A 25,029-nucleotide genomic window follows, 5' to 3' on the forward strand; every position below is an offset into this window, starting at 1 on the left:
ATTTCATTATACAGTCATTATGAGAGTTATGAGAGGGAGTATGCTGATGGCCATAAATGGAAAATGCTGTTAACTGCAGCACACATCACTATAATTTCATGTGGCCAGTGAAAGAAACTGATTATTGGTAAGTAGGAAAGAGGGTGAAATTCATGACTGGGACTTCAGCAAAATTCAGTGGTTAGATAACAAATGCGAGATTGGCATTACTGATTAAGTTCTTCAGTTGAAAATACATAAATATGTAAATAGATGACTGAGGTGTTGCTCATCCTGTAGATTGAAGGGGTCAGGCCACCCTACAAATCCACTGCAACCCACTGTGGATCAATACGGCTGCAAAACACAGTCCCTCCAAGGTGCAGCTAAAATTGTCAACACAGATTTTCACTGAAATCTGAGGAACTGTTTATGAGCTATGTGGGAATGTCAGTTAATGGATGGCAAACTAAGCCTTACTACAGATGCAAATGGCTGTTACTGGTAAGATCCTCCAGCTCTTAGTGAAAGTCTCCTGTACTGAACATCAGTAAGATCCATGAAATGGTTCATGGGATGAGCATAATTCCATTTATGGAGTTAAGAAAACTGGGCATATTATTGTTGACAAATATGGCTGAAATCAGAGGGCCTCTACAGCATCACGACAAAGTAACAACACAATATGTGAAGTACATTCTGGTCTTTGAAAATGGCAGTTATACAGGAATCTAGAGAAACAGTCAGTTCCATTCCATCCGAAACCAATAACAAATATGAGAAAGTTTACCAAGCTTCACCATGAGACACATGTAAAAATTCGTTTACTGCCTCCTGTACATTGCACTAATATCTGGAGCAATATGGACCAACTGAAGGAATGTACAGAAGAAAAAGTCTGTAGTATCACGTGTAAGCACAATACACCACACTGTTCATAGTCTCCTGTGAACTCTGCTCACTCTAACAGCAAAATGCATCTTGATAACAGGATCCAAGGGCATCCAAGATGAAAGTTTCCAATACCAAATCTGAGCAGAATATGTCAAGCTGTTCATGAGACACATGCAAAAACCCATTTTTGTCTCGTGCAAACTACATTTAATTTTACAGAAACACGAAACTGGATACAATGACTGAAGGGCATGTCAGAAGATTATCGATTGAATTGGTGGAGCATGTGTCACGGTGTTCATGAGATACATGTAAAATTTCAACCTGTGTCATGTAAAAAGTATGCTAATTTTGGGAGCAATAGGAACTGGGTACTGTGATAGGATGCTACAACATCACACTTTAGATGAATGTGTATAGCTGTTCATGGGATACATACATGTAAAAATCCTAATCCTTTCACGTGTAAACTATGCTAGACTCAGATGTAACATAATTTATTTTTAGATCAATGCAGAAGTGGATAGAATTGAAGGAAATGCCAAAGCAGTGTCGCAATATCAAATTAAAGGTGCATGTGCTGCACTCTTCATGAGACATGTGTAAAAAATTGCTTGTTACCTCATGAAAACTATGCTTATTTCTGTACTAATGTGTTACACACTCCAGCCATCCTGATCATGGGATACTCGTTCCATGCACACTGCGCCTACTGTTGCGCTGAGGTACACTGTGAATTAGGTGATATCTGTGGTGTCACATGGCTCTGCCTCTTTCATTAACCTGTTGTGCCTGGTAAGCACCTATGTTGTAACCAAAGCAAATTTAATACTGCTGTCACTGACTGACATATTCTCAGTTGTGACACTATGCTGTTTGGTAGATCAACGTTTCAGAGGTAGCTGATGCCTCCATTTTCAGGTCAGGAAAGCAAGCAGTCATTGAAACGTTGATAACTTTTTCAATTGGTGACCTACACCAGAATACAGTGAAACACGTTGTGAACACCTGCCATTTTTTTTTAATTCGCTTAATGGGGGGTGGAGTCCAACTGGGTTCACTCAGCACGGCGGCCACTGATTGGCTTATTGTAGCCTGCCCCGGGTGATTATGATGGAGAATTTGGTGGAACGAAGATTGGCAAGGGAAACCGAAGTACTTGGAGAAAACCCGCCCCAGCGCCACTTTGTCCACCACAGATCCCACTTGACCAGACTCGGCCGCCACGGTGGAAAGCCAGCGACTAACTGCTTGAGCTATGGTGCGGCCCTAACATCTGCCTTACCTTGTGGGCCACCCTGTGCTGATCTTAGGTTTCTGAACAGCCGGCCCCTGGATGGGCTTGTGTGCGGGCAGGAGTGGTTTGCGGGTTACGCCCACTCTGGTGGGGAACTTCACTCTGATCACATCTGCAGGTGTTGTCGCCTCGGTGGTCGTGGAATTCTCTTTCGCAAAGCCAGGTGGAACCAGTGTGGCGACAACTTCCAACTCTTCTTTGCCAAGCAGATATTCCACGGCGGATTTCTCGGTCGTACTTGAGAATTTGAAGCCTGGTGGCAAGAAAGCACTGACATCTACCGGTTGAGCCTTGCTTAACAAACCCTCCAAGCCGCGAGACTTCGCTGTCGTCGACGAAGACTTTTCTGTCGTCAATTTGAACCCTGGTGGTAGGAAGGCGCTGACATCTACCGGCCGAGCCTTGCTTAAAAGACCCTCCACGCCGCTAGGCTTCGCTGTCGTCGATGATGACTTTTCTGTCGTCAGCTTGAACCCTGGTGGTAGGAAAGCGCTGACATCTACCGGCCGAGCCTTGCTTAAAAGACCCTCCACGCCCTTAGGTTTTGTTATCGTGGTCGATGACTTTTCTGTCGTTAGCTTGAACCCTGGTGGTAGGAAAGCGCTGACATCTACCGGCCGAGCCTTGCTTAAAAGACCCTCCACGCCCTTAGGTTTCGCTGTTGTCGTCGATGGTTTTTCTGTCGTCAGTTTGAACCCTGGCGGTAGGAAAGCGCTGACATCTACGGGCCGCGCTTTACTTAACAGGTCCTCCACACCGCTTGACTTTTCTGTTGTCGTGTTTGGCTCCATCGCTTGCGGTTTGAACCCTGGCGGCAGGAAAGCGCTGACGTCGTCAAACTTTATCTTGCTTAAAAAATCTTCTAGTTTCTTGGGTGGTTTCTCTATGGAGCTGGAGTCCTCCACTTTGATCTTGTTCTTCGCACTACTGAGACCGGACGATCTGGAGCTGGTACTGTTGGGCTTCACCGGTTCGTCTCCTTGAGGGTAGTCCAGTGGGTCAATATGCTTTGGGGTTGTGGTCCGACGATTTGTTGAAATTCTCTGTTTGAATCCCGAAGGAAGCAAACGCGACAAGTCATCCATCGGGATGGTATCGAATAGGGTGGCGAGTTTGTTCGGTCTAGGCGTTGTTCGGCCCGAATTGGGAGAGAACTTGCGAATGAACACAGGAGATTTGTACGTTGTAGTGGAAATGGGCGTGGTCGTGTTGGTGTCTGTCATGTCAGTGAGTACTTTCAGCTGCAGTTTCTTGCCCTCCGGCCTGAAGCCCCATGTTAATATTCCGCTGGATAACTCTGACTCAACACGATACTTATCAATAATACTTTCCGTGCTGTGTGGGGGCTTCGAACTCGGTACCGTCTTTCCCGAGAGTGACTTGGGTCTCTCTTCCTGCTTGACCGCACTCGAGGGCAGGAACCTGGCCCCAGACACACTTCTGCTGGTCTGCACCGATGCGACCACCACCCAGCTCTCTGTTGGCTGCGTCAGTTCCGGTTGCACCTTTGCCGGGACCGGAGTTGCCATCTGCTCGAGAATGGGTGGGGCTACAGAGGGGACTGCGAACATTGTGCCATTTATGACGCTCTTTGTGGTTACCACAGAAACGCCCAACGGTCTGGAATCGAGAGTTGTAACCATGGAAACTCCCAGTAATTTTGAGTCCCGGCTGCTTACCGTGAAAGAGTTAGGCGCTTTGGAATTCAATACAGTTACCGTGGAAATGTCTAGCGGTTTCTGAGTGGATGGTTCGTAGGAGCCGTCTAGCTCTTTCAGTGTGACTTCGCTGGAGGCATCTTCGGTCATTATGCTTTCCGAAACAGTTGACACGTGCGGGGCGTCTGTTGCATCGATCAAAATGCTGTCAACAAAACCGCGAAAGTTGTCTTCCTCAACTAGTGTATGGCGTGGGTTCATTGTCAGGACTTCAAACGTACTACTGTTGTTCTCGATGTCACGTACATGTTGTTGCTCGGGCATTTCTTCCTTCTTCACGGTGGTGGGCTCTTCATGCAATGTGGCCGTCACGTCGTCAAAGTCGGTGGTAACTTTGTGTCCAGTCACAGGGTCCGTGGTGTCTTGCACGTCATGTAGAAACGTCGTGACCTCGTGTGAGTCCGCAGTTAGCGTGGAGTTGTGTGGAACCTGTTCTTGGTTTCTTCCAATAGAGGTGTCGTCAGAAACAGTGGGTACCAGGCTCCCAGACTGCTCAGAACTATTTCCTGGCACTACAAGTATGTCAGAACCAGAGGGCTTTCGGCTCCCAAAGTCCTCAGAACTATCTACTGGCTGTACAGAGTCCTCAAAACCAGACGGATCAGAACTATATTTCTGGTGTGCAGATAACTCTACCGGAGGATTGGAGTCCTCCAGACCTCGAGACTCGTCAAACTCGGCAGCTTCTGAGGTGGATGTCGGGCGCAGAGGTCTCCTGGGAGTAAAGGGCACCTTACTGGGTCTGATGTAGAACTGACGCACTTTAACAGGTGCTTTTGTAGTGGGAGTGAATCGCCCGCGGGTCCGGGGCGAGCTCGTGCTCTGGTACTGCGGATGGAGCCTGGCGTGATCCTCTCGGGGTGCATTTTTGATGTTTTCAATCGTCGATTGACCTCGAGTTCTTTGAGGTGATAACAAGTTGCTCCGCGACCCGGCCTGAGGTCGGGTGCCCGGCTTCCTTCTCAGCACCGAATCTCCTGTCCGATCCTTCTGTCTGGGGTTGGGGGCCGACTTGGGGTCCTCTGTCGGGCTGTCGTCGAACTCCAGGTTCTGGTCCACAAAGGTGCTGAAACCAAGGTCATCGGGTTCCGAGGGGAAGTCCTGTGATGCTGCGGGGTTTGAAGGGTAGGCTAGCGAGGTGGGAGAGTTTGAGGGATAGACATGTGGTGGTAGAGGGGTGGACGGGGGCTGGTTCAGCTCTGAGGGGTAGGCGTGCAGCAGGCGCTGGTCTCTGGAAAATCCGCCAGGATTTAAAGTGATCTGGTCTAGGAAGGACGGCGCGCGATGCGGATACAACTGTGATCCCTGCTGGAACGCTGAGAATGACTGCGGGGCGCTGCTGCTCACTGGAAACGGGGAGTGCCGGTATGGATTGTACGGGTCCGAGGTTCGAGGCTGGAAGAAGTCCTCGTATTGCGGCGGTGACGGTGGCTGCTGGAAGTTGGTGTAGTAGAACTGCTGACCTGCGGACACACAGACAGGACAGTTGCATAGCAACGGTTTAACAGAGCCCAACATGCCACGCCAAGAGATTACTTCATACAGACCCTTCCACAATGTCACTGTGACTGTCATGCTTCAAGGAGTCAGTACCTCCTAAACAGAGTCGGAAATAACATGTCTAGATATCTGTCGCTATCACGGCCACCGTGGCGTTACTGTCTGCTCTGTCATTGCACAGTGGTTAGTGTTCGAGAGGTCCCTTGCTCGAATACTGGCCGGAATGCGGTTATCCTCCTATGATTACATTCGTGTTCAGGTGTCTGTCTGTACACACAAACGCCGGGATAGCAGAAAGACACAGATGACGAACCCTTCTTCCATTTCATTATCCACGATAATCCTCACCTTGGACGCACATGAAGTTGGCAAGTGCAAGCAAATCAAAACCTGGCAACACGGACGCCAGTCGCATACAACGTACTGCAGTTTGCCCCACTGTTCCAAAGGCTGCTACCCAGTCTCCAAGCGATGTGGTTTCGAAACACAAATCCAGGAACCCTGCTGGTTATGCAACAAGGTACAGAGTCAAACTAGAGCACGAGCGAATTCAACTAACAGCCAGTCTGGGCCGCGACATAGCTCAAGCGGTTAGTCGCTGGCTCCCCACCGCGGCGGCCCGGGTTTGATCCCGAGTCTGGTCAAGTGGGATTTGTGGTGGACAAAGTGGCTCTGAGGAAGGTTTCTCTCTGAGTATTTCGGTTTTCCTTGCCAATCTTCATTCCACCAATTGCTCCACAATCACCCTCACCTATCATCTGGGGCTGGTACAATAGGCCAGAAGTGGCCGCAGTACAAGGGACTTAGTCCCACACCACTAGCAATAAAAAAAAACAGCCAGTCTAACTGATTAACCGGCCGATCTATGGTGTCTTCCATTTGCAGCTAACAGGGCTGTTAACCAGCATATTGAGAAAGCTCTTGTTCATCATATACATCACGAATTCTCCTAATTATGGAAGAGCTTAGATCTCGACAACCCATTTAACTATGACCGTTTCCTTTCAAAAAAGTGAAGATATTTCTGCAACAGGCCGTGGAGGCACTTAGGGTTGTGAGATGTTGAGGTTCCGACATTTTCTAGACAACCGGCTCACAGATGGCGGTAAGGTTGTCAGCCTTACGCATCGGCCGCCCTTTATTTTTTTCTTGGCACTACAGCCCCAGTGGGCCTAGGCCTACCTCCATGAACTTCTCCGTTTACTTCGGCTTTTCTAGATCTTAGACATTCGGTAGGACTCCATGGGCGGGTGATCAGCTCGTCGCAAGGCCTCTACCTGTACACAAACAGAGAAAAACGCATACACACAAACTAAACATCCATGCCCTGAGTGGGATTCGAACCCACGATCCCGGTTTCCAAGCGAGCGAAGACAGTACATGCCCGGCCACCCTTTACTCCCAAGAATATTCCAGGAACATTCATTGTAGTCGTTTCTGTTACAGGCTGAGTCGACCCCAGGGCCATAGTGCGGCTGGAAGGATTAGGTAAATTGAAAAAAAAAAAAACCAGTGACCTCATCGGGACTTGAACCCGCGACCTTCCGGTTTGTAGCATAGTGCCTCAAATAACTACGCTACGCCCAAATCTCCTCCAATTTAGAAACAAAAATTTCACTGATAACTGAACATTACACAGCTCAACAAGTCGACATGGCGTTGTTAAATAAGCTAATCTCATACATATTCGGACAATTATAGGTTCGACAAGACCTTGAGTGACTGGCCAGTTGCACAAACACGACGGCCTTGTTTATTGGCAGTGGTGCCAATTCATTAGTTCAGAAAAACAAATTAAACACGAACTGAATATAAGAGAGGTTTAGGCCGAGGTTAAGAGTGCTGTGGGTGTGGGCAACCCCGTTTCTGGACGACCGAACTCGTTAACGTGGAACAAGGCGTCACTGTCTACCAAATGTGATAATTGCCCAAATTAGAAAATAAACACCGTCACTTCAGTCTACCATAGATATTGTCACATGTTGGTTGGTACGCGTGACGAAATGACGGGTCATAGTTCGGACTGGATTTATTAGCAGCTCGGTCACACACTCTCTCTTAATTACACGTAATACAGGCAATACAGCGCTATCGCTAATTTACACACCGTTGCGCACGCACTAGGATTCTCCGTTTTCACCAGTCGTCTCCTAGCAACGGATCTCAACACATAAACTATCACTTCAAATCACTATGAAGGCTTCTTGTCTTCAATCACTCTGTACCCTTTTGTCCTAATCTGTATTCAAACTTCACAATTCGCGTTCCATTCTCGTCCTTGTACTCTCAACTAGTCTTCACGGATTTATAACACAGGAACTATAAAAGTCACCATAAATCACACACTTTCAATATCACTGCACTACAGCATACATAAAGCCTTCACAGGTGGACGAACTTTTCGTGGCTGTCTCCTACCGAGAACTCAGAACTCAAAATTCTGTCACTCTGTCTTGGTACAAGTCAAAGTAACATTGTGACTGACCGTCAGTCAGTCGGTAAGTCTTGGTGTCGAGCTCTTGAACAGATATTTATTACTGTTTGGCAGTTACGGTCTTGTTATTGTGGGGCGCCCTCTCTGAGGAGAGGACGGGTCTCTCTTTTGTCACTGTCTGCAGCAGTAAGTCATTTGTCCTAATGTAAAGGATATTTACATTTTACATATTAATAAATGTATATAAATATATATAAGGCCTCTTGTCAGTCTAGGCTCAGTATAGCAGATTATGCCCTATTTCTCACTCTCTCTCTCGGACAAGTCGGTCACATTGCGACTGACGGTTAGTCAGTTGGTATTCAGCCCAATCTGGGGCTCATTACCAGATATTTATTACCGTTTGACAGTTACGGTCTTGTTTTTATGGGGCGCCCTCTCTGACGAGAGGACGGGTCTGTCTTTTGTCTGGTCCTTGCCAGTCTTTCTCGGGTCTGAGTCCCTTGTTACTAGCGACCATATTTTACTCTCAGATTTGAGACTTCCCTTTTCATCGCCTCCTACGACTCGCAGGGTATTCGAACCCCCCTCCATACGGGCGGCAACTAGCGCCTAACTCCCGGGTTTAACCCACCCAAAGGAGGGTAAAGAAGTCGGAGCACGAAGCAGACTGCTGTTGTTGACATACTTCCGCGTTACATTATGGGATCTGTGCTTAGACACAGGGGCCACTGTGTCACTATAACACAAGTGTCCTGTAACAGATTCGAGCATCTTTACAATTTCTACAAGCCCCGATACGAAAATCACGCCACCCGAAGTAACCAGGCCTCAGTAATACCAACACGACCACGCAACGAAAAAACAAAACATGGCAACAGCGCGAAACGTGCAGTTGGCGGATACAACTGAAAGTGGAACCAATCAGCTTCACGCCCGAGATATTATTTGAACCTCAGAACAGTCTGTCCTCGCGCAGAGAAAGCGGAGGCGATAGACGCTATGTAGGCGTATGGAGAGCACGGAGGACACCTTCCAGAGGTGCCTGTAGCCCTGCAACGTCGACTTGGGGGGGGGAGGCAGATCCGGACAGCTGTGTGATTGGTGGCCAATCTCACTGTGAAGGATGACATTACTGCGTACAATGAACCTGCAACAATGGGGTGAGGGCACAGAATTACAGGCAACATAGACACACACGCAGGTGTGTCAACTTACTCAACAGAAATAGACAAATACGAGTGCTACGTCTGTGTCACAGACTAAACTCACACGTACAAATAAAAATGTAGTGTGAATGCAGCTTCAAAACGCGACACTAAATCAAAGGAGGACATGATAGCTTCCTCGTTTTCGTCACCTTCAGTTACGAATATACGATTTTACGGAGTAATCACCCATCGCAGATCGACACGATGATGGATGCACTATATCGATGGGTAGTACGAATTCCAGCGACTGTTGTTGACGTCGACGTCGTGCCTGTTCAGAAAGACCAACCCCTCTTCTCGTCGAAGAGGAGGCCCCATTTATTTATAAACATATAAATGGTCTTGGAATGAAGAAGAATTTGGTCACGAGTCCCGACGGGGTCCAAAACCAAGAATGCTGGCGAGGACCAGCAGCAATTTTGCTATGCTATACCATATTAACGCCTAGAACAATGGATCCTTAGGCCTTGCTACGTCTCCAGGGCGCAGACAAAACATTTCACACTTACCAGTGAAAAACTGCTCTCGATACGAGAAATCTGTATATTTTGATCGGTCATGCGAGATTCTTAATTACTTTATGTTTCTGAGACGATCGTTATCTTTCTTACTATGACATTTGGTACGGCTCAGCAGATGGAGGAAATGGGTGGCCGTCATTGGTGGGTATTTGCTGCAGGACTCTTCGTATGTAATTCTGAAACTGTTTTGTGGCTAGGCGTGATGCCGGACCCCATACATGGCGGCACGATGGAACCAGAAGGGCACGGCAACTATTCTTAACCGCGCCACTAACACATCCTTAACCTCGGCACGAGACGGCTGGTTGAGCTTGTGGAGAGCAGAGCTCTGGGCGTCCAACCGTACCGAAAGGTGGTGATGTAAAAGAAGCGACCTTCTGTTTAAGGTTAAGCAGATGCTTACAAGTTCCCGTGCGTGTTTCTTAGCTGTTGCACGGTCTACAGGTCCCATGGGTTCGTCAGGAACCAAGCACAAGCTGTCCACCGGACCCTGCGCCATCTGGAAGTGGCGCTGCCACAGCCTGGCCACGAGCCGTGAAGGCACGCACGATGATATGGGATCCATGCCCACCAGTCCGCTACACAATTATTCCGCTAGGAGCGCTGCTGTCCAGGGCAAAGGCGAGCCAAACAGCATTGAGAGACAGTACATTTTACAGCCTCGCGTCATGATTTTTGTTCAATGAAATATATTTTGCTCATACTGTGACCATTAATTGACGGAAATCTAAATGCAATTAAAACTCACAGAATTACTGTGTCTTTGGACTTCTTCCATCGCCCGGTATTCTAGAAAATAGAAAACACGACGTTTCGAAAACTGGATCTGTCTCCGTCCTCAGGTGAGGGGGGAAGACACCTACACAGTTGGGCCCCTTAGAAAGAGCTAATTTTAATCACTGAACATATCCAGTATCCGAAACGTCATGTTTTCTATTTTCTAGAATACCGGAAAAAAAATCCAAAACACAGTAATTCTGTGTGTTTATACCATCGTCAGAATCCTTTAGATTCCTTTAGATTAGATCTGCAACTACGAATTACGACTCCAATGACAGTGTTACCCATAGCGACGACATTATGAGGGGGTGGGGGGCAGTATTTAGGCTTCTGCCAACGCCTGCATGGAACCGACTCTATGATGCAGGTCGAGGGTTCTTGGTTTGAATCCTGTCTGACAATCCCCGATCTTTCTAGCGACCTGATTCGGCACACATTTCTTGCCCAACAGACATTAAACAGAATCTGAGTATATGCGCATCTTGCATTATTATTGTCTTTGCGCGAAGCGATGTGCTTCATACCCTTCTTGTACACTGAGATATTTTTCATGTTTCTTCATCGTGACTAAAGACGTTTATGCAACATTTCACTGAACACACCTTTACTTTCCTTTATTTTTGTACTCGTGTTTCGTCGATAACAGCTTCATGTGGCCATGCGTGTTGATATGGGAACGGAAAACGGAAGTTTCGTAGCGTTTCTCCCTCCGGTTGTTCCGGGTATGCAGACGGGCAGCAATGGGAAGCAGGAAAATAAGAAAAATCAAAAGAAATAAGTTAAAAATGCTCCACAATAATCTGCACGTGCAGAAGGACGGACGTGAATTACATTTAAATCGTAATGAATAGGCGGCGCGGCCCCGGTATTGATACTGAGATTCTGAACCACAAAACTACGCCTGAAAAAGTTCACTACGTGCTTGGAAAAGGAACAAAATAAACGCCAACCTGAACAACAGACAGTCAATAAGGTCGAGTATGCCGTGCAGCTGTTTTCAGTCAACGTGAACTGATATAATCGTATAACCGTGTGAAATGATTCTGTAACTCTGCGTTGCTAAAGAAACGCGAAAATGCAGTTATGGTTCAGAATGGAACTTTATGCCACTGTTCCACTGTGAACAAGTCGACCGAGCGACACGAACATAAAACCCCATATTTACACGTGAAATAAATGCGTTTCTAGCGCCATGCGACAAACGTGGAAGGTAATGTAAGTGGAAAGCACAACATGGGAAACGCACGAAATATGCAATTTGTAGGAATGAATAAAGTAACCGATGATTAATCTTGCTATACATTTGGGATAACCAAGAACTGTACATGAAAAACATTTTTCTTACATAACCAATTACAAATGTTTGAGTTTATGCCTGCACGTTGCCTGTCATTGTTACCTTGACAGGACCGGAACTTCAAGTGTGTAACTGAACCGGAAGCAGAACAACAACATGAAGTAGGCCTAGGACTGCGCATGCTTGCTATTCTGGGTATCTCGGTGGTCGTGATCCTGTTCACTGAGCCAGAACAGCGCCGCCGCAGTGTTCGAAGAGAAAGCTGCACGTCTTAACGAGGGCCGTACTTAATGCTGTGCAAAGGCAACACGTAAAGTTGTCCCTGTGTTTGATTAAGCAGCACTACGCCATGAAGATATATGGGGGAGTGGAGGTACAGTGCAAAGAATGTTTAATCTCGACACTACATGGAGCTTCAGGAACCGGCCGCTCTACCTCCTGAGAAGTGCCCACTGGATAGGAGACACAGTGGGCCCGAAAGCCGATCGCCCAGCCCGCAGTTTCCTTATTGCCCTTTAATGTTGTGTGCAGTGTTCTGCATGTTGAGATGTTCTTGAGGAAACTGCAAGTTGTCGAATGTCATGCCGAGTGTTTCACGGGAACCGGTTCAACGGTTTCAGAGCAGAAGTGGCATCCTTATCAGGGGTTCAGGTAGCATGCAGATTTACAGGAGGCAGGGTTTCACGCGACATTAGGACGGGGTTGTAGAGTCAACTGCATAAAGGGGAACTTATGCTTGTTAGGGCGCTTAAGGCGGGCAGGCATCCTGAAGGAAAGGCACACGAAACATACGCATAATTTTAATGCGGAAAATGTTTGTGGCGCGGCAGTGTTAGCAACAGTCTGTTGCAATTACACTGTCACATCCTGTACCGTTCAATCTAAACATTGTCTTGAAAGCGATGTCCTGTCACTAAGGTTTTGCGAACAAAACTATCGAGTTAATTTCTTGTTTCCTTTTTGGTTTGTCCCTCTGACTGTGCTTTGATGGGGATATTTGGGCAGGATTCTCCTCCTCTTCACGTAATTTAGTTCGGGTCCAGGCTACGACACCCTTCTGAAGCAGAACGCATGTTGTGTGAAAGCCTATATGCACACAGCAGGCTGGAAGTATAAACAGCTGAAATAAATTGACAGAATTTAGAATATAAACAGAAGACGGAAACAAACAATAGAGAATTTCCGAGCGGCAGGCAACTTGGCCACGGGGTCAGGAACAGCGCGCAGGCCACGGCTGGCTGGAAATGGGGGCCCCACGACCTTCCTAATTACACATCGCGGATCGAGGTGGATTGTTTTTATTATTCGAGGCGTGAATCGATTGACAACTGAGGAACATCGCTATAAGGAAAAGAAAGTGGTCTCTTTCTTGAGCACGCGTCATCTGGTGCGGAACGCAGCGCGCCAGTGTGCAATTTGCTTCACTTTCGTTCCTTAGGTTCTCGTTACATATTCATAAATTCTTTGTTCCTGGAATTTCCTTTCATTGTTAACTAACCTGCAAACAGGGAAACAAGTTGCTAAAACTGGCTTCCTACCCAACACACAAAGAATGGCCACAGTGCATTTTATGACTGCGCAAGCGTTAAAGTCAATGGCAGGCTAATTTTCGAAAGCTGAGACACAAAACAGCGAACAGTCAGGGATGGAAGCGGGCCACTAGTCCACGTAGCAGCAGTGAAAACACTGCCACGGTGATCACGGGATTAAGGAGGCGGCCTGGTCTCTGTATATTGCCACCTCGGCCTTCTGTGTCGCTGCTTCGTACATTCCGTCGCACTGACACGACGGCAGGACATGGCATGACCTCAGCACCGCGGCGCATGTCGCCACGAGACGCCACCCAGTCATGCACTGACCGTCTCTACTGACAGGCATTCTTTACAGGCGCGGGAGCAAAAGAGAAAAAGAGGGTTACTAGGTACATGCTTCCTTCTTCAGTTCGAGACAAGCACAACCATTACAACCAAACAATCTGTAGGCTGATATGAGCCTACTTACACAACACAATTTCAGACGTCCCGTTATTTTAATAACTTTAAATCTTTTAAGGATTTGCATTAGATTTAATTTAAATGATTCGGGTATTTGTAAATATATTATTTACGTTATGTAAGATACGGCTGCTACTGAAGAAAGCCAATTAAGGGCGAAACATATCGGGCGATCAGACAGTTTGATCGTTACAAAATTGGGCACACGTGACGGAACTCTTCTGCTTCATGAGCGGCTGACCCAAGCACGGCTTTCTTCTGAATAGTATGTGAGTCAGTTCTTACCGCAGGGAAAACACACGCCACCTCCGTTACAAAGACCAACCGGTCAATGGCGTTTCGGGACATGGTGGCCGATTGTTCTGGGAATCATATGAAACACACACACAGTATGGAAAAGTTAAGAGTCCTTTAAAAGGTGAAGCACATGGTACATATAGTTACCACTGTGCTTTAAGGGGATTAAATGCCTGATCAGAAATGTAGGCCATTCTTCCAGATCAGAATTTACAAGTGGAGCAGCTGTCGCAAGAGTGAGGCCAAGCTTTGTGAAAGTCGGTTGGTTTCATAACATGGTGGAGACGCAGAAGAGGGGCAGCTCGCGCCTTGCCGCGCCGCGAACCGCAGGTTCTGCCTGCCTGACTGCGCCCGCAACGCCAAACAGATTCAGCAGTCAATATAGCAGCTGCAACATTCCTGCGACCAACAACAGGATGTTTTCTTCTGAAGACAACTACAAAGCTTCGCTCATCGCCATGATGATACGGGACTCGAACCCTTTACTTTGAGCTCCTATGTCTGTTGCCTCTTGGTCGAATTGTGTTGTGCCAGGGGACGTGAGCTCGAGCCTCTGCACGCCGAACTAAATGGAAAGACTGACGATTCGAAAATAAAGAAATTTAAGTTGTACTTGTGCTTAATTGGCTCCACGCCATCAAGGCAAATGGGAGAATGGAGGTACAGCTCCATGTATTTAACCTCCGCGCTAGATAGAGGCCAGTGGTCAGCTTCATGCCCTGGCCGTTTTACTCCCACGGAAGGTCCTCCAAACTTACTGAATAGGATGTCGGATGGATCCCCAAAGCCGGTCTGAACGCTATGACGAAGAGACAGAACTCTGTCCCTGGCAGGAACTGAACCCCGGTCGTCCGCAGCACGCCTGGTCGCGAGATGTTACGCAATAGTTCTGAGCATGCGCAGGACCGCATTCCTGAGTGTCTCGCACCTTGCGGGGGGGGGGGTGACACGGTGCAACTGTAGCTCAGGGAACTCCGTTACACATAGCCTTGGGCTCAGATTTCACTTTCTTTGAGGAACCAAATGTCGGAGTGTGACCTTTCCAGGAGAAACTCGTTGGCCCCAAGACAGAAGAGGGACGTAGGCTCACCTCCCAGAGGCTGGTGACACGGAGCCTGAGGCGCGGCGATAACTGAAACGGACAGACAGACATTCCAGCCCGCAGTGACCGCAGGGCGTGCCGTGCCCGGCCTTCGGATCTTGTGAACTGTCCCCATACGGTCATGACTTGAAGCTGTGAATATGGAGTCTCTCTGCAGTTGGGCAATTTAGTGCGATTTGTCACCGTCAGGGGGACACACAGACACCTGTTGTCTCTGATTGACGGGCGTGAGCTTATTCACGGTCTCATTAACCGGCTGGCTGCGTGTAAGAGACACGAAGGCCTCCGTTGCTAGGATACCGGCCTCACGACGCTTACAGCAGAGCACTGGAGCGATTGTTCTGAGACGAAGCGACACATCATAACGTTAGCCAGCGTCAGATAAGATTACGTAGTGATGCTGGGCAAAATGTCGTGGCCTACCGCAAGGTTCTTCTTGAGCGGACAACCCCGGCAAATAGAACAAACAAACGGTCTCCGGCAAGAATTCGAACTTGAGACCTTTCTAATAAAGGCCGGACTCATTACAACGTTTGTCTCTCAAATGTTTCAAAAGTTCAAACTGAAATGTTACATGTATGCCTCAGTACGTTCCATTTACTACTAAGGTCTTCAGCGCTGAATTTGCTGCTGTCACGGTTACTCTCGTTGAGGGGACACACATTCCTTGTCGTATGATCGTTTGCAAACACTCGGGACCCGTGGCTTCCATTGCAGCTCTGAACACGTGACCGCTGGAATGCGGTCCGGAGACAGGGGAGTCTGTGGCCTTGCCGCCGACCGGTTCATGGAGACAAAAGCGACGCGAGCTGCGACTACACAAAGGAGACGGGAGACAGCCGCTACGTACGAACAGACACTTGGAAGTGCCACGAATGCGTGCTATGTGCTCAGTCTATCCAAGCTTTCCAATGGAGTTATCCTATTGACATTTAGGGAAAAATAATGTCGTTTCGCAATTTTCTCCATATAACAAAACCTCAGATACAACTGCAGTTAAACTTTATGAACACACACGCATCACGAATACAGACGGGTCGTGTTACCGGTCTCACCGGGAGGGGGGGGGAAGGTGACTCGGACCGCGTGTTGCACTGCAAACCCCCGTTAGGCCGCGCCATAGGTCACGCGCGCCCCGAGGCTCACACTCACTCAGACCCAAGGACGACCGGTGCTGTACCCTGGTTCCTTGCTAGGCCACCAGAGGGCAGGACGGACGAATGGGACATTCTCTGCGAGATGTTAGGAGATCGCGGGAGGACTGACAGAATAGTGGATATTGTCAAAAGATTCTAAAGGGTTCGAAAACTGGGTCTGTCCGGTTTCCGATACGATACCTGCCACCTGCTGTCAACAGAGGCTGCGAGCCACTGAACTGTGACAAAATTGGTATCGATCTGTCTGTCGGGTTGACAACGTTACAGGAGTAGAGGGGTGCGCTCCGTAAGTTACACTCAGAAGTCTGTTCTATTCATCGTTCATTTAACGACGCCATGACCCGGGATAGCTCACTCGGTATAGCAACAGGCTACGGGCCGGATGGCTGAGGAATCAGGGTTCAATTCCCGGTACGGAAACTTTTCTCTTCTCACCGTCCGTCTGCTACTCGTGACTTCGAACACCAATCCCTTATTACATGACAGATTCAAACGAAAAGAGCGTCGTTAAATAACCAAGGATTAATCAATCAATCTAAGCATTAACAATAATTTCGAGGATTTCAAAACATGTGACAGAGAGAACGGTTCGGGACCCTATCCACTGGCAGGGCTTGGCTTAAGCGTGTGCAGTAAGCAAAGCCGGCCACAAGAACAACAGAAAGTTGAACTTTTTACTGTTGTTATTCTCTTCCCACCTCCTGCCGGCCCCCCCCTCACAGGCCGCCATGCATGTACACACGCACGCAAGCACGGAATTTAGTTCATCGAATTGCCACCTTGGCGCCACTGTGCTTCATTCGAGTTTGAATAAACCCATTTCGATAGGAAGGGCTGAGGCGTCGGGTGAGGGACCTCAGCGTCCAAACAAGAGGACGGCGGCTTCCATTCCGGCGATGTTAAGACAGTACTTCGAAAGCATTGCTACGGGATCCGTTACTGGAGTAGGAAGGCCGAGGTTCGAAGCCGGTACGCACTTCCGCTCACCGTTTCAGACCGTTCCTGAGTCCGTCCTTCGCAGAAGTGAAGACGACTGGAGCCTGAAGCCCACATGTAAGCAGTACCATATTGTGTCAGAATTTCAGAAAAGACTGGGACACAGACACAACTGCGCAAAATGGTGCATATCATTGCCGGTGTTCACTTGCCGTTACCTAGCAACAGATTTTGAGTGCTACTCTATAAATTCCGAATGATGGATGGGATGACGGGCCGTGTACAGTCTACATGATTTCACTGATACGAAGGTCCGAAGTAGTGCGGCACGTGTGAAACTGCCAATTGGCAGAGGTCAGAGACAATAGATGTATACAAAGTTTTTGTTGGTAAACACACCACTCGGTTAATAGCTTTCCACTATATTTGTTTCCTGATGCTAGAGGTCTATCAGCTGAAGGATAAATTTACTGCGTCTAGGGGGCTGCAGCGGGAGAAAAGGGTTAATTAGTTGGGGACACATAAAGCTGGCAGACACACGGACAAGGGAAGTCAGGTGGGTGTCATTTGTTGAGGGCGGAGCTCGCATGTTCACAGGAAGTCCGAGGGTGTTCAAACTCGCCCCGCATTTACAGTAATTGCTAGGGCGTGGCTTGCCGCATCCTTCGGAACCCTTTTTGTGTCGGTATGTTTCGCATGGAACTTTCCGGTTTCAAGCCAACTGACAAGTGCACAGTAATGTTAGTGAAGACAGCAGCACATGCGCACAGCTCGCCCTGTGGAGGGTTGCAAGGTATCACGGAGGCTGGGGGATAATCTGTCAGCGCAACTGGTTGTCAGGGCAACAGAAGCAAACAAGCCGCCAGTCTGGTGGTCGGGGCTAGGAAACAGACGGACTGCGTGCTCTCTGTATGGGTGTGAAACTTGGTCTTGCGAACAAATGGCCACATAACTCCTCCCATTCTCCCGGTACTGTTCGGACAACTGAATGAAGACCGAACTGCAAAGCATTAGTTATATAAATTGTCATAGAAGACAATGATGCAGATGGGAGAATAATATTAAAACATTATGATGCCGTGAAATGGATTGAACTGGCCAACGATTGCGTCCAAACCCGAAATTCTGTGAGGACGGCAAAGAGCTTAATTTCCTTGTCGGCTAACCCAAGGCAGAGGCTCAACGACAAAGTTGTGAGATTATGCAAGGAAAAGCAAACTGACACTAGTGCCGTCTGTGAGAGGGCGTCGGAACCACCCGTGGAGACGCTGTGACATGGGGAGAGGCAAGCTTTCTGCAATCGATAAGGACCCTCTTCCGAAGCCTGAAATGGGTGACGTCTAGTGGCAGTTTTATGTAACCGTCTGTCTGTGCGTCACATAACGGTAAGGCGGTCAGGCGCTGGAACAGTCCATCTGCTTCGCCGCATGTTTTTGCATCCCGGAGGTTCATTACAGTCATCAAAATATCTCAACATTTATTTCATACACCATAAGCCAATTTAGTATACTTCAACGCATAATCTTTAGTGACATTTTAATATTATACTTCTTTCTACGACGTTTCCACCGAAATTCTCGCAGCAGGCCATGCTGCATGAAGGGCACTTAGCGAGAGACGCAAGTCTGACAGCCGGGCACCGGGCGACCCCGGGTCTGAACGCTTTGTAGGGACACAGGGCGACATAGAGGCTTGGTGCTAACGGTACCGGCGGCCTTGGCTGGACAGCGAAACGGGAACATTTGCTGCAAATGTTAGCTTCAGGAAGGCCACGCGGCTTGACATTCCCAAGGCCATGCTCTTTCCGTGTACGTTCACCAGCGGAGACCAGCTTCTTTGCAGAAAACAGTTTCGACGTTCCTTGCACGAGTTCACGACTTTCTGCAGCTTATTGCTACTATTACTGTTCAACGACGCCGTCAGTGTGTCACACTATATAACATCAAATGGCAGGACGACGAATGATGAACTGGAAGGGACGTGGAAGGAAGCGGTGATGACCTATGTCAAGGTCCTACCCTGTCATTCGCCAGGAGCGGAGGAAAACCTCGAACAACTTCAGTGCGGATAGTCGCCGTTCCGGTCGAGATTCGAACCAAGAAGCTCCTCCAATTCTGGAATCGTATCAGAGTCGAACCATTAGATCTACGCGATGTTACCATGACAGTCAAATTAATGAGGCAACGTCGGGCTCAGGCGATGTTGCCAGTATTGCGGACCGTGTGACAACTGCCCCACGGGCACCCGGAAGCGACAACACGGCAAAATTCAAAAGCGACGCCATGAAATCACGAACCGACCGAATGTTCTTCAACAACAATACAATTCCGAATGACCTGTCAACACGGGCTCTCACATTCGGCGCCCTTACGTTCAGTGACGACAGCGTGGTCCAGCCGCCATGTTAGTCTATAATGAAGGACATCTGACATGATAAGATGCTGGTTCATGCGGCCGGCTTCAGATTCGCATGCTGAAGGTACCCGGCTCGTATCCCGGACGGGACTGTCCTGGCTGAGGCGCCTCGTCATTTCCGCAGTATCTTGACAACCTCCTTCCAGATCCTTTCAAATTTATCTTAGCAACTGACGCCATACCCTCTGCGGTACTCACAGCGTCGTTACGTAAGCAATAAATAAATAAGATGCTTGAACCACATTTCATGAAAATCGATCGTGTCACTCTGAAGTTCTGCAGTGTTGTGGCACCACTTGTACTAATTCAGTGTAGGTTTCCTTTTTGTTTCCATATATCATGAAGAGCAGTGAAGCATTGGCCGTTTTCTGTACTGTGATTAGGCAGTTCAGGGTTCATACTGCCTTTCACTTCGTACGGTAAGTCGGCCACACTGGCAAAACTAATCGAGCACAACAATGGGCTGTCGCCTGGCAACTGGAGACCTCACATAGGGACTGACTAGCCTTCATGTCTATTTCTTGTAGAGTTGAATCTAGGTACATTGTAGACAGACCATCACATTCTTACTTCGAACTGCTGTTTTGCCGTTTCTCCACCCTAAGAGAGGGTGTTTGAGAATATCTGCACCCCAGAGGAAGGCAAGGGAAAACTACAAAATGACGACCTTGATCAGGAAATATTTTTAAACTGGTGAGTTCAAAGAAAATGGGATCGGCGAGGCACGTGGCACAAAGAAGAGAGATATCAAATGCTCACAAAATTTCATTCCGAAATATGAAGGTAAAACCACTAGAGAGACCTCGACATAGATGGGAATATAACGTGAGGATATATATTAGAAAAAAGTGTTGGCAAGTAGACGGGATTTATCTGGTTCGAAATATGGACAAGTGACAGGCTGTCGTGGGAGCGGTTGTGCTGGGAATATCTTGTCTGCAGGAACAAATATCAGCTTCTAAAGAAGCATCCTATGCAATTACTGATGTACCGCACTTGTTATACCGCTAATACGACATCTGATCCGAATCTGTTGAGATGATAATCTAACGAGACCGATGCATTTGCAGTTTTCGCTTTCAGCTGCAAAACTGGCCGCAGTCTATTCCAAAGCACAATAAAAAGCATCTGAAGGGAGGGATAGGGTAAATCCACGATACAAACTTTACATCCGGCTTCGGAAATGAAATAACCCCAGGGCCTTCAGTGTCTACACAGCCTCACTGCACTGTCATCCCACCCAGGACTCTTTCTCTGGATAAATCCGGCGGAACGTGAAGCTCATCGATCGTCTCAGTCTAATTCTGAAGCCATGAATGCCTCGCAACTTCAATTTCACCTGTTGAATATAACATAAGAAGGGCGTGGGTGTGATTAGGCAGTGTGAGAAATCCGGTGCTGTGGTCACAACAGAAAGGTGAAACTGCTCCTGTTCGAATGTTGCCTGGCCGCGTGAGTGGGTGAACCGAAGGATGGAGGATTAACTCGCGGCCGGGCAAGCTCGCAACATGGTGACTGCCGGGTCTGCATACACCAGAACGAGCAAGATGTTACGAACATTTGAGGTTATGTCTGGAAGGGAATGGAAAGCCGGTCGCCACACATAGTTGCTGTCAAGCTGTGGGTCGCAGGACATGGCTGTTCGTCTTTGCAGTAAAACATGGGTCAGGAAGAAAAAACATTTAAAATATAATCAAGATTTTTGTTGTTGGATATGCGGTTCTCACAGCCGGAACGTGACGTCCTGTAGTCCAGTAGAGAGCTTCGTCGACGTTTCGGAGGAATTTCTACTTACATGTTGTAGTTCACAGAATAAGCCAAACATGAATCGGGTTGCGGCGTTTTATCTCAGAAGAGGGCGCCATATTCGAGTGGAGACTTCCTCACGAAAACGTGTCATCATCTCACAACCCAACAGGAACATCTCACTTCCATGAAGCAACAAAACGCAATAACAAGCGGCGTTCGCCTGCTGTATATGCCACCTGCACTGTTCCGCAGATTGTATGAGCCGTGTATGTGCGCTCCACGCGATTCTCGCAAAAGTATGCTGGTTGGTTGTTCTGTCATGGAGAGACAGTGTTTCCTGTGAGGTACGATTTGTCTTTTTAAATATTATTAATCAAAATCAGCCGAATGGAAACCTGCCGCAGTTGTCACGCAGTCTTGAGGTCTCGTATCCAAACTACGTGAAAAGCATCCAGTATTTTCACAACTGCTGTGTCGTAGCGTCGTGTTGTGTTGTTTTTCCAATCGGCACAACAAATTATATACAACATGTTGCGGCATTTCGGCCATTATCGGGTATGTATGTTCATTCAGAAGCATGACTTTTAAGTTTATATCACGGCCAATCACTGAGCGCTAAAGCCCCTGCCACACTTAAATCCGAGGGGAGGGGGTCCTTCCTTGCAGGTAACAAGTTAAGGCCACACAGTACTGGGATTTGAAAAGAGAAACAGGATCATAGGAGTGGCAGAAGCAAGGAATTCCAGTAAACGCGCGCTGAAAAGAAAACCAGTTCGGCGCTTCTGGGCGACAGACGTGCACGTTCAATACGAATACATCGGTTTCCGTGTCCAGTTCCATCATGCTGTCCTGAAGATGTCTGGAGATGCTACAGTTACTTATTTCAGTTATTTATTCATCCGTCCGCCGAAAACTTCGAAGACAGGACATAGTAACGGGTGCTGCCACCGATACGAAGCAATTTCCTCTCAAAGAAAATAATGAACAAGCGAACAAAGGTCACGTAATTAGTTAACTTCACGTGGGAGTCAACAGTTCTGCGAACGCAAATACGTTGTCATGGCAACCACTGTGTTTCTTCAGCCAGGGTTCAAGGATCGTTACTGACTCTCAAATGGGCACAGACGATGTGGCTCAGGCAAAGCACTCTGAGACCCAAACACAGTAACATGCACTGCGGCTCCGCCAGAACAAGTATTCCTACACACCTCGTGCCGTTAAGCAAGCGCCGACCGCATATGAAGCAGTTTTGGTCATGGAGGCCATGGAAGTGCGAGAGGAAACTAGACCGCTCCCACAGCCGCCCACTGTGCTGGCGAGGGCCAACATGGACTGGACAAACTAGACCGCAAGGACCTACAATTCCGGAAGTTAGGAGCTGACGTAGCAACTCTGTAGTTGCTTTGGTGAGCATACCGGTTCATGCCTCGGCGATCAGGTGATAATATAAAAAAAGTAAAGCTGTCCCTGTGCTTAATTAAGCACATCATGAGGACGTATGGGAATAGCTGTATAGATCCACGAGTTCAGTTTCAGTTGGAAACCACCTTAAATTCGGCAAATTGATAAGATAAGTATGGGGGAGGGGGAGATAATATTAAAATTTATCAACAGGCACATTTAATCGCTCACAAAGCACATTAATAGCTCTCTATAAAACACGCCACTGCTGGTGCATTCCAGGCTTTTTACTTGCCAGGAAGTTAACGCATTTATGATACGGCACATCTTGCGAGCTAAGTTCCTTACGGACGTCCGTCGCCATTTTGTTCCGCCCCCATCGTGCCATTGGACGCTGTAGCACCCAGATTTTCAGCATTTTAAATGCAGATTATACTTCTTTTGTAATGCTGATATCCGGATAGAAAGGTTTCCATTTTGTAGCCAACTGCCCTATAGAATTTATAACGGGGTACCAGGATAGTCGAAGAGGTGTCAGACGTCCACTGATGCTCTAGTCTGCAAAGTGCCACATCTTGCCAACTATGTTCTTTACATACTTCCGTCACCATTTTGTTGCCGCCCCATCCCGCGATTAGACCTTGTAGTCCCAGACTGCCAACAAAATGTCGATAGAAAATTTTTAGAAGTGAATCAAGAGACGCCGGTCACGGTAGCCGAGCGGTCTAAGGCATGTACTGTCTTCGCTCGCTTGAAAACCGGGATCGTGGGTTCGAATCCCACTCAGGGCATGGATGTTTAGTTTGTGTGTGTGCGTTTTTCTGTGTCTGTGTACAGGTAGAGGCTTTGCGACGAGCTGATCACCCGCCCAAGGAGTCCTACCGAATGTGTAAGATCTAGAAAAACCAAAGTGAACGGAGAAGTTCATAGAGGTAGGCCTAGGCCCACTGGGGCTGTAGTGCCAAGGAAAAAAAATTAAGAGACAGTCTGGACGATGTGGAGAAGAGAAAAATCTTGTCGCTTTAGCCACTGCGCTATCCCGACTTCTTGTTGACAATACAGAACATGCACAATATATAAGTTTCAGCAGATGGTTTTGATAATAATGAATACAAACAGAGGTTACCACTTACAGCGTTGTGCTGACTGCTGGGTATCTTAAATTAAACAATCGTCAGCAATTTCTTGCTATCCCGTGCATCCTGCATGCAGGTTGGAACCGTGGAGCAATCCATCACAGGACCTCCTCCTCTCCTGAGAGTATTGAAATGACGTGACGACATAATACGCTTCTTAGGCTGTTGTCAGGCAACCATACATCTCGTGAGTAGCGAGATTTATGTTCCAGAAACGAAGCTGCTTTCCTCTGCAGTCGGCAGTTGTGTGCGTCCGGTTGCCTCCCGACCCTGCCCTGACATTACGTTGCTATGCAACGCGTAGGCGGGAGGGCGACAGAGTTAGATCCTTCTGGCACAAAGACTCTGAAATCAGGGTTCAATGGACGAACCGCACAAGAATTGGGGGCTTTTGTCCGTCTCCACGCTTCATTTTTGAAACTAAGTCACGCATTCCCATTACATTCTAAACTGAAATTCTGCACCTCAACAAAAAGAAAATTGTCCTCTGGCACGTGACTTTTATTCTGCTTCTGCCCTGAAGATGGTGGCAGCACATCTCCTCCGAAACGTTGGCAGTGATTCAGCAGGCCACAGAAGACAGCACTATCCACCTCGCGAGTACAACACAGTCGGACCCTGGCTCAATGATCTCTAGGTTCGTTTTTCCCCACTAGATCCTGAGCGTCCAATTGCGGTAAACACGTTGACAGGATATGGCGAGCTACCAGCGACCCACAATGAAACGAAAGGAGCTCAGCATCATTTGTTACGTGCATGTCGCCGCAGGGATTGGAACCCAGGGACTGGCGCCAGTATCCCTCACCCTCCCACACTAAATTTAATCGAAATGATGATGTACCTGGAGATGTGCTCAAGTTACTGGGAGAAGGTGGTTTGAAAACACTGACAAAACTAATGAACACCATATATGAAAGTGGAGAGTGGCCCAAGGACTTTACAGAAGTTACAATGATTGCCTTAAAGAAAAAGACAAAAGCTACAAAATGCAGCGACCATCGCACAATAAGTCTTATTGCACATACAGCAAAGATAATAGCAAAGATACTTAAAAGAAGAATTGAAAGGAAAATAGAGGATGTACTTGGAGAAGATCAGTTTGGATTTAGAAGAGGAAAAGGAACCAGGGATGCAATTGGGATGATGAGAATTATAGCGGAACGAACTTTGGAGATAGATGAAGAACTGTGTGTTTGCTTCATAGACTGGCA

General features: G+C 47.7%; 1 protein-coding gene across 1 annotated transcript in view; it reads right to left on the reverse strand.

Moving 5' to 3' along the window:
- LOC111863978 (mucin-2) overlaps window positions 1-25,029 on the reverse strand; it is a 46,906-nt gene that overhangs the window by 10,392 nt on the left and 11,485 nt on the right. Inside the window, exon 2 of the mRNA XM_023850829.2 lies at window positions 2,159-5,351. Within this exon, the coding sequence (XP_023706597.1) occupies window positions 2,159-5,351 (3,193 nt within the window). The remainder of the gene's footprint in view (window positions 1-2,158; window positions 5,352-25,029) is intronic.

The sequence above is a fragment of the Cryptotermes secundus genome, unplaced genomic scaffold (assembly GCF_002891405.2).
Source record: "Cryptotermes secundus unplaced genomic scaffold, Csec_1.0 scaffold279, whole genome shotgun sequence".
In the NCBI taxonomy this organism is placed as follows: Eukaryota; Metazoa; Arthropoda; class Insecta; order Blattodea; family Kalotermitidae; genus Cryptotermes; species Cryptotermes secundus.